The 15,038-nt window shown below is 37.6% G+C and overlaps 1 protein-coding gene across 1 annotated transcript; it reads left to right on the forward strand.

Moving 5' to 3' along the window:
- Positions 1-4,439: 4,439 nt before the first annotated feature.
- Positions 4,440-14,174, forward strand: LOC146369821 (complement factor H-related protein 2-like). Its single transcript, XM_084910968.1, has 7 exons — positions 4,440-4,646; positions 10,417-10,599; positions 11,163-11,330; positions 12,504-12,698; positions 12,825-13,007; positions 13,637-13,816; positions 13,911-14,174. The coding sequence occupies exons 1-7, from the start codon at positions 4,577-4,579 to the stop codon at positions 14,096-14,098; spliced, it is 1,167 nt and encodes a 388-aa protein (XP_084767094.1). The 5' UTR covers positions 4,440-4,576; the 3' UTR covers positions 14,099-14,174.
- The last annotated feature ends 864 nt before the right edge of the window (positions 14,175-15,038 follow it).

The raw sequence follows: 15,038 nt of genomic DNA on the forward strand, positions 1-15,038 counted from the left end.
CATTTTCAAACCAATAAATTGAATTTCAAATTAGGCTAATTCATATTCAGTTTTTAAAAGCTTTGATTCAAGTTACAATTCAGATTCAATCCGAGCAATTCAAATTCAAATTTAACTTATTCAAATTCAGTTTCTGATGGCACAGATTTCTGCCCATAGGCGGCCGCTACTTAGTTTTAATATTACTCTTATTACTCTTTCTGGGTCACAAAATGAACTTTTAAGATATTTTCAGGCAAGAATGTAGCTGTGTAAACTTCAAATATTTGCTCGTTTTTTAAGACATCACATATTTGCAAAGAGCTCTGACGTTTTCGGAGAAGTCTGTTACCCACCAGCTCGATAGCTAGGCGGTTCACTAGAGTACGTGAGAACAGGTTGTCGCTACTCAGGTTAAACATGATATATAGGTCACTTAGATAACTTAAAAATGTTATTGTTTGGCTTTTTTCAATGTTTTATTTGTTAGTGAGTAAATCGGTTTGGCTGAGATTACAGTTGAATAAACGACATACGGAAAACTGATTAAACAGAAGTGTGACATGATCGAGAATTTGCGCCAGTGTCCTGTTATGTTTTAAAAAGTAAGGAGCAGACAGCTGAACTCCACCGAGACAGCTGGTGACGCAAATCTGAAGGCTAGACCATCCAATTTCACAGCCGCTCACTTCCGGTCTACCCGGCCTTCAGAGGATCCCGCCCATGTAGACCGCGAAGGCCAGGTCCGCAGGAAGATGCAGCCCCTGAATTCGGACACCCCTTCTTTCTTTCTCAACTATATAGTGCTGTGAAAAAGTTTTTGTCCCTTCCTGATTTTTTGCATATTTGTCACACTTACATGTTTCAGACAATCAAACAAATTTTAATATTAGACAAATATAACAGGAGTAAATGCAAAACACAGTTGTTAAATTATCATTTTTTTTATTAAGGGAAAATCCATCCAAACCTATCCGGCCCTGTGTGAAAAATTCATTGCATTCAAATTCATTAGAAAAATTAATGAGACAAACTACAAATTCTAATTATGATTTCTGATCTCACAACTATTTTTGGCAAAATTTATTGCAGTATAATGCTGAAGTCATAATAAGCGCTCCTAATCTGGGACATGATATTACCAAATCTATACAACAATTCTTACATCAGATGAATTGAAGGGTAAATGGAAATGGTTATGGAAAGAGATGTGAGTTTGACCATTTTTGCTGTTTTTAGGTTGAACATAATTGCAAATATGGATTGGATCACTAGAGACAAATGTTTGCTGACAATCTGTATTCACTCCTTCTTTACTTCAGATTTCATTTCCATTAAAAGACAGAAAACATTTGTCTCTTTATTGAGTTTGCAGTTGTTCCTGTCACTACACACACAAAACAAATCTCATTTAAACTGACTGCCTCAGGACACAACACAACATTAATGACGTGCAGTTGTTTCCAAGTCTGGCCTCTTATCTTGTATGAGTTTAGGTTGAACTGAACATGTATATTTGAGTTATAACCAAGTCGTGTCCAATGGCAAAACATCAAAATTAGAAAATGATTCACAATTTACCATCACAAATGTTTTAGACCAACCAAATGTGACATTGATCTCTTCTTTAGAAGGAACTTGTTAAGTACAAAAGCTGGAAAAGGTTAGATTTACATTACAATTCAAATCAAAATGACTGAAGATGAAGGAAAAGACAAAACTGTATGGACATTTCATTCACGAGAGTTACTTGAGTTTTCTTTAATTTTTCAAAAGCCTACATCATTTCAACATTACTTTGTCCTCTCTGTCTCTTCCTGCTTTGAATGCTATAAATTAATATATTAATTAATAGACAAGCAACTTTTTTTATACTTTCCTACATATGCATAAAATCAAACCAATGTTTTCTGGAGCAAACACAAAACACAGGAAAACACATGTTAAAGAGTGAAAACACTGGCCTACTTTCTGTCTTACGTTTCTTGGAACAAAGTGGTGCTGGCAGGGACATGTTTTTGAACTTTCTGTTTACTTTTTCTGTAAAGTATGCTGACAAGAAGTAGAATAAACAGCGTGAGGCCATATTAAGAAACTAAGGCAAATCCTGCATTGCTCAACAGCTACATTTTGTTTTAGTAGTTTGCAAGAGGTCAGAGTTCATTGACTGCAGTTCTCTCCTTTCTTACAAAATTATCCAAGTTTTTCCCAGTTTGTACCTAAGTGTAGTTCAGACTGTTCATTTATATTCAGACTGCTTTACTTTAAAAAAAAAAAAAAAAAAATTCCAACTCAAACCTTGGCAAGGTTAAAAATGTTCTTTGCTCTATTGATTCCTGCAGATGATTAACAGGAACAAAAAATCAAATCAACATTTAGCCATTTATAAATATTTGTGTTTTCACCAACTGGTGAATTGTATTTTTAATGGTATGACATGACCTCATAATAATAATTTATATAACAGCCTGAAAAATCTACTATTTGTCTACTGAGTTATCTAATTATCTAGTTTTTGCAGTGTGTGACTTTGTTATGTGTAATAACATTAGGGAAGCATTATGGTGTTTATAACAGTTTGTTAGGGTCCCACTGTGTCTTTAATAGTGATGGGTCGTTCGCGAACGAAATGGCTCTTAGAGCCGACTCTTTGACGTGAACGGTGTTATTGGAGACTTATTTATGACGACTTTTTGACGTGAAAACGCTTATCGCTTTTACTCTCAACAAGCAGCAGGTGCTGCCGTGGGCACCTCACCCGTTCCAAAGCGCTCACGGGCGGAGGATAGTCCTCCCCCAGCTGCTATCAGGGCAGAAGATGTTCACACCTGTGCATCCGAACTGCAAATGAATCGCGCATGAGCGAAGCCGCTGCTCCCGCACTGACTGTAACGCAGTCATTTCTTCTTTTACTGTTATGCTGTTTTGTGGATCACAAGGTTTAAAACTACTTATAAACACACACACACACAAAGTAACTCCCCCAGAGTGCCTATTTCGGGTCACTTTTGCCGGTCCAAGCCCGGGTAAAGGAGCAGGGTTGGAATTGTGACATTAAAAAAAACAATAATTGCTAAAAGAAATTTAATTTGTAGTTCTAAATAAACTCTAAATGCATTTAGGACGTTTTTTTACTCACTTTATGTCTCTTCCACGATGTTATTTCTCTCTCCAACAACGTAGGTTACAATTACATTAGCATGAGCAATTATGCAAATTAGGCGATGACGTCATTTAGCGACTTCTAGCAACTTTTAGGACAGCCAATAGCGATTTTCCTTACTGAGGAGTTGGCAACACTGACCCTCTCTCTCTCGCACTTTTTTTCCGCTTCACTCTGCACGCAAGCCTTGTGCTTTACGCTGGGCAGAGGGGGAAGGGGCGGTAGTTACACTCAGTAGCACACGAACAGAGCCAGAGGGAGAGAGAGAGAAAGAGAGCCAGGGACAACAACGTCACATTAGAAAGGTATAGTAATCATCCACAACTATTTTCGGTTGCGGATGATAAAGGATTCAGAAAGTTTATTCATGCGGGCCCATATGACAGAGAATATGCATGTTCTTTTTGTTTTCATATTATAATTTATATTTAATTGTGTTGTGGTTTGCAGTGTTTTGTGTTGTTTTCACTTTAAATTTTTAAAAGGAAAAAGCTGAAAATTTAAATAGTTAAAAGTTGAAATGTGAATAGTTGATTTTTGTATTATATGATTTATTTATTACATTTTACGTGGCGTGAATAAATAAAAGTATATTTACGGTGGCCCCTAGAGACAAAGCACATACGAACTTCAAATCACGTACGAACTCTGAAGCATGTACAAACTCCAAAACACGTAAAAACTCCAAAACACGTAAAAACACGTACAAACTCCGAAGCACGTAAAAACTCAGAAGCACATAAAAACTCAAAACACGTACAAAAGACAACAGAAGTGCTCCAGGATGCTAGGCGCAGTGTTGAGCTTTTGTTATCTTGTGGCTACACAAGCCAGCAAGTACCAACGACCGGATTTGGTGTGTGGTAGTAACAGGTAAATGAACTTTTTTTTTAAATTATTTGAATATATATGAGTGCCTGTGTATAAATACACAAACAATACACACATGCTTTCAATTGTGTAATTTAAGTGATCTAGTAGCTCTGCTTTGGAAGTTCAGTTCATGGTAGAAATGTGTTTTGGAGTTTGTACGTGTTTTGTCTCTAGGGGCCACCGCATATATTTATATATAAACATATATAAATAAAACCACTTTTTTTACGTTAGTAATTCCTTTTGTGCATAATTTTATATTATTGTTAATAATTAATTAATTAAAGCAACAAAACAACCAGAAGAGCCGGTTGGGAGCCGAAAGAGCCGGCTCTTTTTAGTGAGCTGAACCGAAAGAGCCGGCTCTCTAAAAAGAGCCGGAAATCCCATCACTAGTCTTTAAAGTGGCAGCATGTGATCACAGTATTTATATCTGTTTCCAGTGAGCCTGAGATTGTTTTTGGAGGCAGGAACAGACTTGTGTAAATCACTGAACAACCTTTTTTTTTCTCAGTCTGCAGTGTTTAGTTTTCTTTGAGGGATCAGACGGACAAAGACAACATGCATGCAATAGCCAAAAGCAGGATCCTGTTTTTGTGCATATGTTCACTGACGTCAGTGAAGAGCCAAGGTAAGTACTTCAAGTGATTTCAATTATTACATGATGTTTTGATGGTTTTCATGTTAATGTGAATAATGGGAGTTTATCCAGGAGTTAGTGTCATGAACTGGCTGTGTAATGCAGGCAGGGTAGGACTTAAATGCAGACTTACAGAGACAGCACTTGGACCTCCAAAACATTATGTCGACAAAAAGTACTGCAGCTGGAGGGCGACACAAAGGACAAAGACACAATTGGAGTCTAAGTGTACAAAGAGGATTAACAAATGAACCTTAAAAACACACAACACCTCAACACATAAGAAACATGAAATACTGGGTCAAAAGCATTAGACCTGGGACTTTTCACTCCTAATTTATCAAAAAATAAATAAATGTTGCATATTCTTTATTTAGCAAGTTGAGTTTGAGTTTCATCAATTAAATTAAGTCATTCATACTTATTTAAATAAAGTATATTAGTTGCTTGATGTCTGGATGTCCTGGTATTGATCTGAGAAAGAAAAAAGAACCTGTATTTATGTCTTTGTTATGATTTTGAGGGTTTTCTTCTAATGGTTTTTCACACCAGCTCAGCAGTGTCCATCAATTAATGTTCCCAGTAATGTGAATGTGATATGAGATGCGGAAGAAGCAATTTCCAGCAATGTAGTTCGATTTAGTTTGAAAGGGGAGGGGGGCCCTGCTGCTTCCAAATAGAGCACATTTCATTCATAATGTTGTAAATCCAAGCCCATTATCTATTCATGATTTGAATACTGGTTTGTGCGAAATCCCAGAAATAAACCCTAGACAAAGTGAATCTGTGAACAAAGGTGTAGGTCTATTAGGTTATGTTGTGGTGATCCTTGGTTGGGGGATGGGTGTTCATACTGGAGTGCAAAATTAAAACCAATGGAAGATGAACAATAAAAGTTCAAAGCCCTCAGGTCCTCAGTTTAGAAAAAAAGAGAAAAGAAGAGGAGAAGAAACGAGCAAAAGATACAGGTAAGCAGATGTGTCATTGGATAATGGCAGGTCATCCTGAAACAATCAGAATCAGAATGCTTTATTAATCCCTAAGGAAATTATGTGGGTTACAGTTGCTCCGAGAAGAAATGGTAAAAATAGCAACAGTAACAGACTAAACTCCAAACAATACCTTATGTTACAGATTTTAATATTAATTAGTCATTGTCAATTGCTGATTTGTCCTGTTCTCATTGTATGACGAATTATGATGGCTGTTTGGTAGCCATTTGCATACTATGCATACTCTCTCTCTCTCTTCATATGTGTGTGTGTGTGTGTTTCTCTGGTGAAATTCAGTATGGTTCCGACAACAGTTTTATGTTGATGTACAATCCTTAATATGTTTTATGTGTGTGTATCTGTGTTCTGTGTGTGTGTGTGTGTGTGTGTGTGTGTGTGTGTGTGTGTGTGTGGAGGGGGGTGGTGAGTGTTTGCCAAGGGCGCCAGACAGGCTAGGACTGCCACTGCTTTGGAGTACGGCAATCCAAAATGTGACAGTAAAGCAAAGATTGCTTTTAGAAGCGCCTTCTTTCAGCAGTTAAATAGTAACAGCCAAACAATCACCAACCACCTGAAAGAGAATAGAGCAGCAACTCTGAAATTGAACTTCTAAAATTGTAATTAATAAGAAAACATTGCAGCTGCTTTGCTGGTTTTGCCAGTAAAACAATCGCTTTCACTTTATCAGAAATCTTCCTTTCACAACAGGTTAACCAGCAATTACCTTTTATGTACACTTTTTTTTTTTTTTTAATTTATGTTTTATTAGTTTTCTTATTTATACAACATGTACAACAAATTCAACTTAATCACCGTGGGGGGAAAAGCAAGGCAAAACAAAACAACAACAAAAGAGACAAACGGACCAAAACAAAACCAAACAAAACACAAAAACAAACGAAACAAACCAAGGAATACAATGACATTATACAAAATCGGGCCTCCCATTTTGTACATATTTCAACCATTTCAACCAATATTCTTCAAATGAGTCCGCCTGCCACTTTAGCCTAAAAGTTATTCTTTCCATAACAAAAATAGTATATATCACATCAATCCATTCATCTATAGTAGGAATATCCTCTTTAAGCCAAAGGCGAGTTATGGCCTTTTTGGAAGCTACCGACACCACACTGAACAAATATTTATCCGGTTTGCATAGATTAAGACTCTCTAGGTTGCCTAGGTACAATAATGCAAAATGAAATTGTATTTTCTTTTGGAAGATTGTTTCCATGACCTTATGTATTTCCTTCCAAAATGGAACCACACGGGGACATTCCCAAAAAATGTGGAAATGATTTGCTGTTGCATGTCCACAATGCCTCCAGCATGTTGTATTCTGAGAATAATTGGATTTTTGAGCTGGGGTAATAAAATAACGAATTACATTCTTCCAACTGAATTCCCTCCACGAGGGGGAGCTTGTTACTGACCACTGCTGCCTACAGATCCCATCCCATTCCTCTCCTGTTAGGGATAGATTGCTCTCTGTTTCCCATCTTGCTTTAACATATCTTGTATCATCACCCCGTAGATTGATCAGTGAACAATATAATTTGGAAATAATTTTTTGATAGGGTCCATCTCTATATGCATTCTCGAATATATATATAATCTCTTCCTTCCCAGTCGATAACTGAGGATTTTTTTACTTTTTATTCAGGAAGTCCCTCAGTTGCAAGTGTAACCCGTTCATGTGTTATGCCCGTCATTGCGTTGTGTTCTGGCATGGCTCTGTACTGCACGTCTGCAACACAGAAATAAGTGTCTGTTCTGTGTGTGTCACGCGACTGCCAGTACACCTCTCCTGACGAAGGAAAAAAAGAGTGCACGCTGTTAAAAAAAACTGCAGCAAATACGCTCACAAGCCGCTAGCGATCAGGCTAACTTAGCATGCTAGCATTTCAGCTGCGTTCTCGGCTAAAACTCATTAAAAGCGTATATTAGCGAACTCCGCCCTCCACAAAACTTATCCCGAACGAGTCTCTTAATGACAAACAAAAATGCTGTGGTTCGGCTGTGTTCACATTGCAGCTTGGGATCTGAACAAACTTTAATTAACTGAGAGCAACGTGGCAGTGACTTACCTCCGGCCATGCTGAAAGGAGCTGTGACCGGGGCACACATGCACGCGCCTACGTCACCACGCAGCACACACACACACAAACGCACACAGACTCAGATCACACAGGTAGGTGATTGAGATGCAAAATGACATATTTAATTAAAAAAAGGTGTTTTGGGTGAAATTCAAAAGTATTTAACACATATGTTACACAAGTATCTAAAAAAAATCTTGATTTTGCAACCCAAACTTAAACTTAAGGTCCTGGAAACTCATCACTTTTACATTTTTCAACAAGGTACTGTATGTGGTGAAACCTGTATTTGCCCATGCTTTGAATGTCGAGTCGATCTTACTAGGCAAAAATTCTGGGTCATATGGAAACCACTTAAGGAATCCGGCCCTCTGGTTTAATTGATACTTTTTAAGTACTCTTTCCCATATCTTTAATGAACTTACTATCCAAGGGTTGCCCGGGTCTCCCAGGAGTCGTAACTCTGAAGGATCTCCTATCAGTGCCCCGACAGGGAAATTACCTCCCAAGGACAATTCCACTTCCTTCAATCTTGAACAGTATCCAGGTTTACACCAGCCCACCAGATTTCTTATTTGTGTTGCCCTGTAGTAGTCCTGTAGGCAAGGGAGGCCTAATCCTCCTTTATCCTTGGGAAGCTGAAGTGTTTTGAACTTAATTCTTGGCTTTTTACCCGCCCATATAAATCTTGAGAGGATCCTATCCCATTCTACAAAGTATCTAATAGGATTTTCTATAGAAACAGACTGGAATAAGTATAGTATATTTGGGAGCATATTCATTTTTATGATGTCCACTCTAGAAGAGATGCTTAGATAATGACCATCTGCTAAAATCTAGCTTTTTTTAAGTAGGGGGTAGTTGATTTCTTCCAAACTGGTTATATCCATTGATAAGTTTATGCCCAGATATTTGATAGTTCTTTTGTCCCAGCTTAGTTTGTATTTGCTAAGCAGATTTTTTTTTTTTTTTTTTGGGGGGGGGGGCTATAAAAGCTACTAAGAACTTGGGTTTTTTGTATATTCAATTCATATCCCGAGTATAGCCCATACTCCTTTAACACTGACATGAGCTCCATAAGTGATTCAGTAGTTTTTGATAAGTAAACCAAAACATCATCTGCAAACAAGGCCAATTTCTGCTCACTTCCAGCAATATTAATCCCTTTTATTTTACCATTCTGCCTAATCCTTTGAGCCAATGGCTCTATAAAAATAGCAAATAAGAGTGGACTCAGTGGGCATCCTTGTCTTGTGGACCTTTCAAAAGTGAGGAAGTAGTCTATTCTCGAATAAGTTGCATGTGGAGATGAATAGTAAGTATAGTTCCTTGCCGTTGGATTAAGATGCCTCCAAGTATCCACCAATCCCATCTCCTCTATCAGAAGGTTCAGTTTTCTAGTTAGTTTTTGTGATTGAGATATTCTCTTCCCCGATGAGTCCAGATGTGGTTTTAATGTAATATTAAGGTCTCCTCCGCAGACAAGTAATCCCTGTGCCTCCGTCACTACTTTCTCGAGTACTTGCCTATAGAAATCAAATGTGGAACCTGGAGGAATATAAACATTATAGAACGTGATCAATTCCCCATCCAATTTGCCCTGTACCAGGATAAATCTGCCTTCTCTATCCCTAATTGTAGCAAAGTGTTCAAAAATGACCCTCCCTGATATTAAAATAACCCCCCCTCTTGTATGTCTTAAACCATTTGAAGAGTAATAAGCGTGCTTGAAACCTTGTCTCTTAAGTGTCTCGTGCTCAAGGCCCACCAAATGTGTCTCTTGTAGAAATGCCACATCAATATCCTCTCTTTTCAGTTTACTAAGAATTTTTCCCTGCTTTGTCGGGCTTTGGAGTCCATTTACATTAAGTGAGAGTACCTTTAACATTTGGCTTTATTATAACGCCAGAACAGAACAGAATGTGTATTCCAAATGTCACTGAAATAAAACATTGTGCCCCCACTGTTAACACAAAACTAAGATAAGTACACAAAAACAATAGAACCAATATAGAGTCGTCCATATACTCAGGATCATTCGACCCCTTTAGGTCCCTGTTGGAGAGAGGAGAGAAAGGACCCACCATACAGTGGGGGCTCTCCCTAGTGTTGTGGCGACTGTCCAACTGGTATATCCCACTTACACTAGATGAGTCCAACATATATGGTAACTTATAAATCTGATCAACTGAACTATCAACATACCGACTTGGACACAATGAAACCAAATGGAGCATATTACCTTCTTATTTAGACTGCTTGCCTGTGAGTGTAGCTCCTATCCTCCTTGTCATTCATATTTAGTAGTCTCTTCTATATTCTCGCAGTTTGCGTCGGACTCGAGTTTCCATTCGTGGCCCTCTGTCCCTCTCCATATCCACTCCGTGCCATGAAAATGCGTTACATACTTTCTCTTCAGTGCTGGGTCCCGAGTTTGCGTGTGTAGGGACCACCTCTATGCCCCGTGTTCTCAGGTCCTCCTCTGCGTCCTCGTAAGACCGTGGACCGGTGCTCCAGTATGTACACTTTCATGACCAATTGTTGCAGTTGTATTCATTACTTTGACTTTCCTCTTCAGCAGTTTCAACATGTGAAGCACCGGTGATTGAAAATGGTTTTGTACTTGGAGATATCAAAGAGTATTATCAAGTCTTTCTTTCTTTACAGAGGTTACATGTATCCGTCCACAAGATAGACTTTTGTCCTACTGGGAGGCCTCTTGGCGTGATGGGACAAAGAAATTGGGTGATACTGTCAGGTACGCATGTATATCAGGATACAAGAAGAAAGATGGCATCACTCAGGCCACATGCACCAGAGATGGATGGGAACCAAATCCACTTTGTCAAGGTATAGTGAAGTTTAGTTCACTTTTCTTCTAATTCTGACATGATCTTTTTAATTTCTTTAATATTAGTCCATATTTGAGAAAACAGGAGAGAACTGCAGAATATCTTTGGTCAAACAGAAGCCTCAAAGGATCATTCAGTCATAGAGTAAAATCTTGCGAACCAGCAATATAAATTTTAGAGACTCTGTGTGATAGTTCATAGTGAAAGAAAATGGTAATAACATTCATTTTTTTGTTTATTTGTGTACTAACCAAGCACTAACCGAAAGAGTGTACAAATACTCACTGGATACTATTTTCTGTACAGACTGCAAGAAACATTTTTACTGCCACAACAACTTTCAGCTGGATGTTGAATCCACAACTGAACATTTTTCTTTTCCTTTGACTGAACATATTCAAATATAAAATACAGAACTGTTAAATGGAATCACATTTACACTGGGGAGCTGCTGCTTTTACTTAAATGATTATATGAAAGTATCTGAATGTTTTACATGACAAAATTATCTGAATCAAAGTAAATGCAGAAGCTTAATAAATGTGTTTTTGTTCCTTTCAGAGATAAAATGCAGGAGGCAACAGTTTAATAATGCAGATATTACTGGAAAATTTCAGGCTGAATACAGGTACAACGATCGTGTCCAGTATAACTGCAAAAGAGGTTATAAAGAAAGTTTCACTCTGATCTGTGGAGAAGATGGCTGGTATGGGTCTAATGAATGTACAGGTAAGAAAATGGCATAAACTTAAAAGGATACATTTATTCAGTTATTCAAGGACTACTGTTTTTCATGACAAATATAAATGTTGTAAACAACTGATGACAAAAGACAAATGTATAAACTCTGTATAAAAGGTGAGCATTGCTTTCAGGACTGAAAAGTGAATCCGATATGAAAGTTCAGTCAACATGAATTCTCTCAAATCGGGGAACTCGCAAAAAAGCATCTGGTTCTTCAGAAGTCTATTGAAAAATATCTTTAGATCCCTTGATGAGCTCATGAACATTTTTCTTTTGTGAAGCTCATATATATCAAAGAGTAACATGCATTTTCCTTGACAATGATGACATTGCCTTGTCCATCTTCTTCTGGGATTTCTTGTCCTGAAAATAAAGTAAGGGTTATACTTTCCACACATACAAATCTGCTTGGGGTTTACTCGGATCCCAGTGCAATACATTTTGTCATCGGATGGTTAGAACAAGGTTTCGTGCGAAGGTACTGATTTTTTTTTGATTTTTTTTTTGACAGCGCTAACTTATCCAAAAAGAATTTCTATGGTATTGCACCAGGTGGCACACGTCAAGCAGACATCAAAGAAGTATAACAGGAATAGCAAGTAGGCCTTTGGGTCTCCGATTGTCCATGTCTGCATCAGAGTATAACTTAGGTTTAACACACACATATGTATTTACAAACCCAAATATGGAAAGTTGGAACACTGCATAAAATGTCAATACAAAGACAAGTCAATGATTTACAAGTCTCATATTTTAGTCACAATAGAACACAATCTAGATAGAAATCAATCTACCCAGTGAATTGAATTATTGGACTTTGAAGTTTGGTTTATTTAAAGTATCTGTTTGAATCCGGGACCAACCAACAATCACCAACCACCTGAAAGAGAATAGAGCAGCAACTCTGAAATTGAACTTCTAAAATTGTAATTAATAAGAAAACATTGCAGCTGCTTTGCTGGTTTTGCCAGTAAAACGATCGCTTTCACTTTATCAGAAATCTTTCTTTCACAACAGGTTAATGAAGGTAAACATAAATTACATACAGTTTATACATTAAATGCCACTGACTAGTGAGATCTGGAGCTGGATGTCATGGTATTGCTCTGTCTTGGTACAACACACTAACTCATGTGCTGCATTTCCCATCATATGCAGAAATAAAATGTGAGCTGACACTGACACCACTCCGAGGAACCACATATGAACCTGCTCATAGAAGTAGGTTTTCACCTGGTGAAACGGTAACAGTTACATGTGAGGAGAGCTACTGGATTGGGAGAACCCGCATACGCTCAGTTGAGACTACTTGCAATGAGGATGGACAGTGGTCTGTCAGACCAGTATGTCAAGGTATAAAACTACAAAAGCTTTAGACACATATTCTAAGCTCACTGTTCTTTGCTTTCATGTAGTTCAATCAGCCATGAGGATGATGAACAATTTTTTGAAGATTATCAAGTCTTTCTTTCTTTACAGAGGTTACATGTATCCGTCCACAAGATGGACTTTTGTCCAACTGGGAGGTCTCTTGGCGTGATGGGACAAAGAAATTGGGTGATACTGTCAGGTACGCATGTATATCAGGATACAAGAGGAAAGATGGCGTCACTCGGGCCACATGCACCAGAGATGGATGGGAACCAAATCCACTTTGTCAAGGTATGGTGAAGTTTAGTTCACTTTTCTTCTACTTCAGATATGATCTCTTTAATTTCCATATTTCAGAAAACAGGACAGAAAATAATCTTTCTTGAATTGAAAGGTATCTTTGGTCAAACAGAAGCTTCAAAGGCTCCTCCCAATAAAATCCTTCATTCATACAGTAAGAAATTGGGAGCCAGCTATATAAAAATTAGAGACTGTGTGATAGTTCGTAGTGAGAGAAAATAGCAATAACATTCATTTGCATTTTTTGTATATTTGTGTACTAGCCAAGCACTAACCAAAGTAGTGTACAAATACTCATTAGATATTATTTTACTACAATTACAGTTTGCAAGTGACATGTACTACCACATCTTTCAGTTGCGTCTTGTTGCATGAAAACTTACCTTATCTTATCTTACCCGCATAGTGTTTTGTGGCAGGACAGAACAGTAACAGATAGTATGCTTTACTGCCCAGCAAGTGCAGAAATACAGTGTGAGTTTCTAGATTTTGAATAAGGAAACAGTCTTTTAAGTAAATTAATGAATGGTTAAGAAAAATTAACCAGCATACCAATATAATGTAGTATCACAGTTGCATGATCATCTTTTTGTCAATCTTGGCTCTTCACTTATTTTCAGAAATTCCACCCTGTGGGATACCTCCAGCTCTTGAGGATGGAGACACCAAGACCGCCATAAAAGAGCATTACAGCCATAATGAAACTATTGAATACATGTGTCAGAGGTACTACATTATGGAGGGAGAGCCTTACAAAACCTGCCTCTATGGTGAATGGACTGGACACATGAGATGCCTCAGTAAGTTACAGTTCTCTCCAATCTTAAGAATAATTTTATCATAATATTCTTTTACATCTTTATCATAATACTCTTATATCTTTGTCTCTTGCAGGGCCTTGCATTGTGAATGAAGATGAAATGAGACAGCATAACATCACCTTGAAATCAAGTGGCACTAAGTATTTAGTTCATGATGAAATAATAGAGTTCAGGTGTACCAGAGGATTACCTACTGGTACTGTGGCAATGCGTCAGAGATGTAATAGTGGTGTGTTAGTCCTACCCACATGCCGAGAGTGAAAAGTTGAAATAATTTCTGATCTTCTGTTTTCAGATGTGGAATAATAAATCACAGATTGTCTGATTTGGTCTGTTTTCTGCTTTCTTCTACTTCACACTAGAAGTAAAACTCATATGTTCGTACAGACATGTTTCCCATATTTTGCAAGTACACTGACGAAAATTAAAATATATAAATCTAATCCACAAGCACTCTTAAGCAGTGTTGGTCAAGTTACTTGAAAAAAGTAATCAGTAACTAATTACTGATTGCTTCCCCAAAAAAGTAATCCCGTTACTTTACTGATTACTTATTTTCAAAAGTAATTAGTTACTTAGTTACTTTTTAAAAACACGATTTACAACCTGAATAGGTGATAAAGCGATAGATCTTTCAGCCCAATTCTACTTTTTCTGCATAATCCATCATACAAAATGTAATCAAATGGAAAAGTCTCTTTTTTTTTTAACTTGTTTTATCAGTTTTAATCTTTTAACTTTATGCATCAAGCAAAAATGTAATTATATGCAACATTCTCTGACTTGAAGAAATTAGTTTAACATTTAAACCTATTTTCTGCACATTCCAGCACATAAAATAAAATATTTTTTGTGTTTACACTCAGTCTTTCAAAGAGATGCAAGTAAAACACAGCAGAAAATAAATAAAATCAAAGACTAGCGGTCCTGTTGCTCTGTTTTCACCTGTAAAGCAGGACTGGGGTAGGCGGAGGTGTGCTCTGGTGCAGGTGTGTTGCAGCGGTCAGTTGAAGAATCCGCGAGTTTCTCTGTGAATTTCCCATTACGTCATTGCGCACTCGGTGCTTGTTTAGGGGGGGTTTTTTGCTGTAAAAAGAAGTTTTCTTCCCACGCACAACGGACGCTAATGTTTTTGTCACTTTTTATGGAATCAAACTCAAAGTAAGGTCAGTACTTCCACGCTTTAAACGCTGCACGCTCA

Source organism: Perissodus microlepis, chromosome 17, assembly GCF_051167445.1.
Source record: "Perissodus microlepis isolate ML-2025 ecotype Zambia chromosome 17, ASM5116744v1, whole genome shotgun sequence".
Classification (NCBI taxonomy): Eukaryota; Metazoa; Chordata; class Actinopteri; order Cichliformes; family Cichlidae; genus Perissodus; species Perissodus microlepis.

Excerpts from the sequence above, each read along its gene's own strand:
- LOC146369821 (XM_084910968.1), top strand. The coding sequence starts at position 4,577 with ATGCATGCAATAGCCAAAAGCAGGATCCTGTTTTTGTGCATATGTTCA. Across the intron at positions 4,647-10,416 it reads GACGTCAGTGAAGAGCCAAG|AGGTTACATGTATCCGTCCA; the intron begins GTAAGTACTTCA and ends CTTTCTTTACAG. Across the intron at positions 11,331-12,503 it reads TGGGTCTAATGAATGTACAG|AAATAAAATGTGAGCTGACA; the intron begins GTAAGAAAATGG and ends CATCATATGCAG.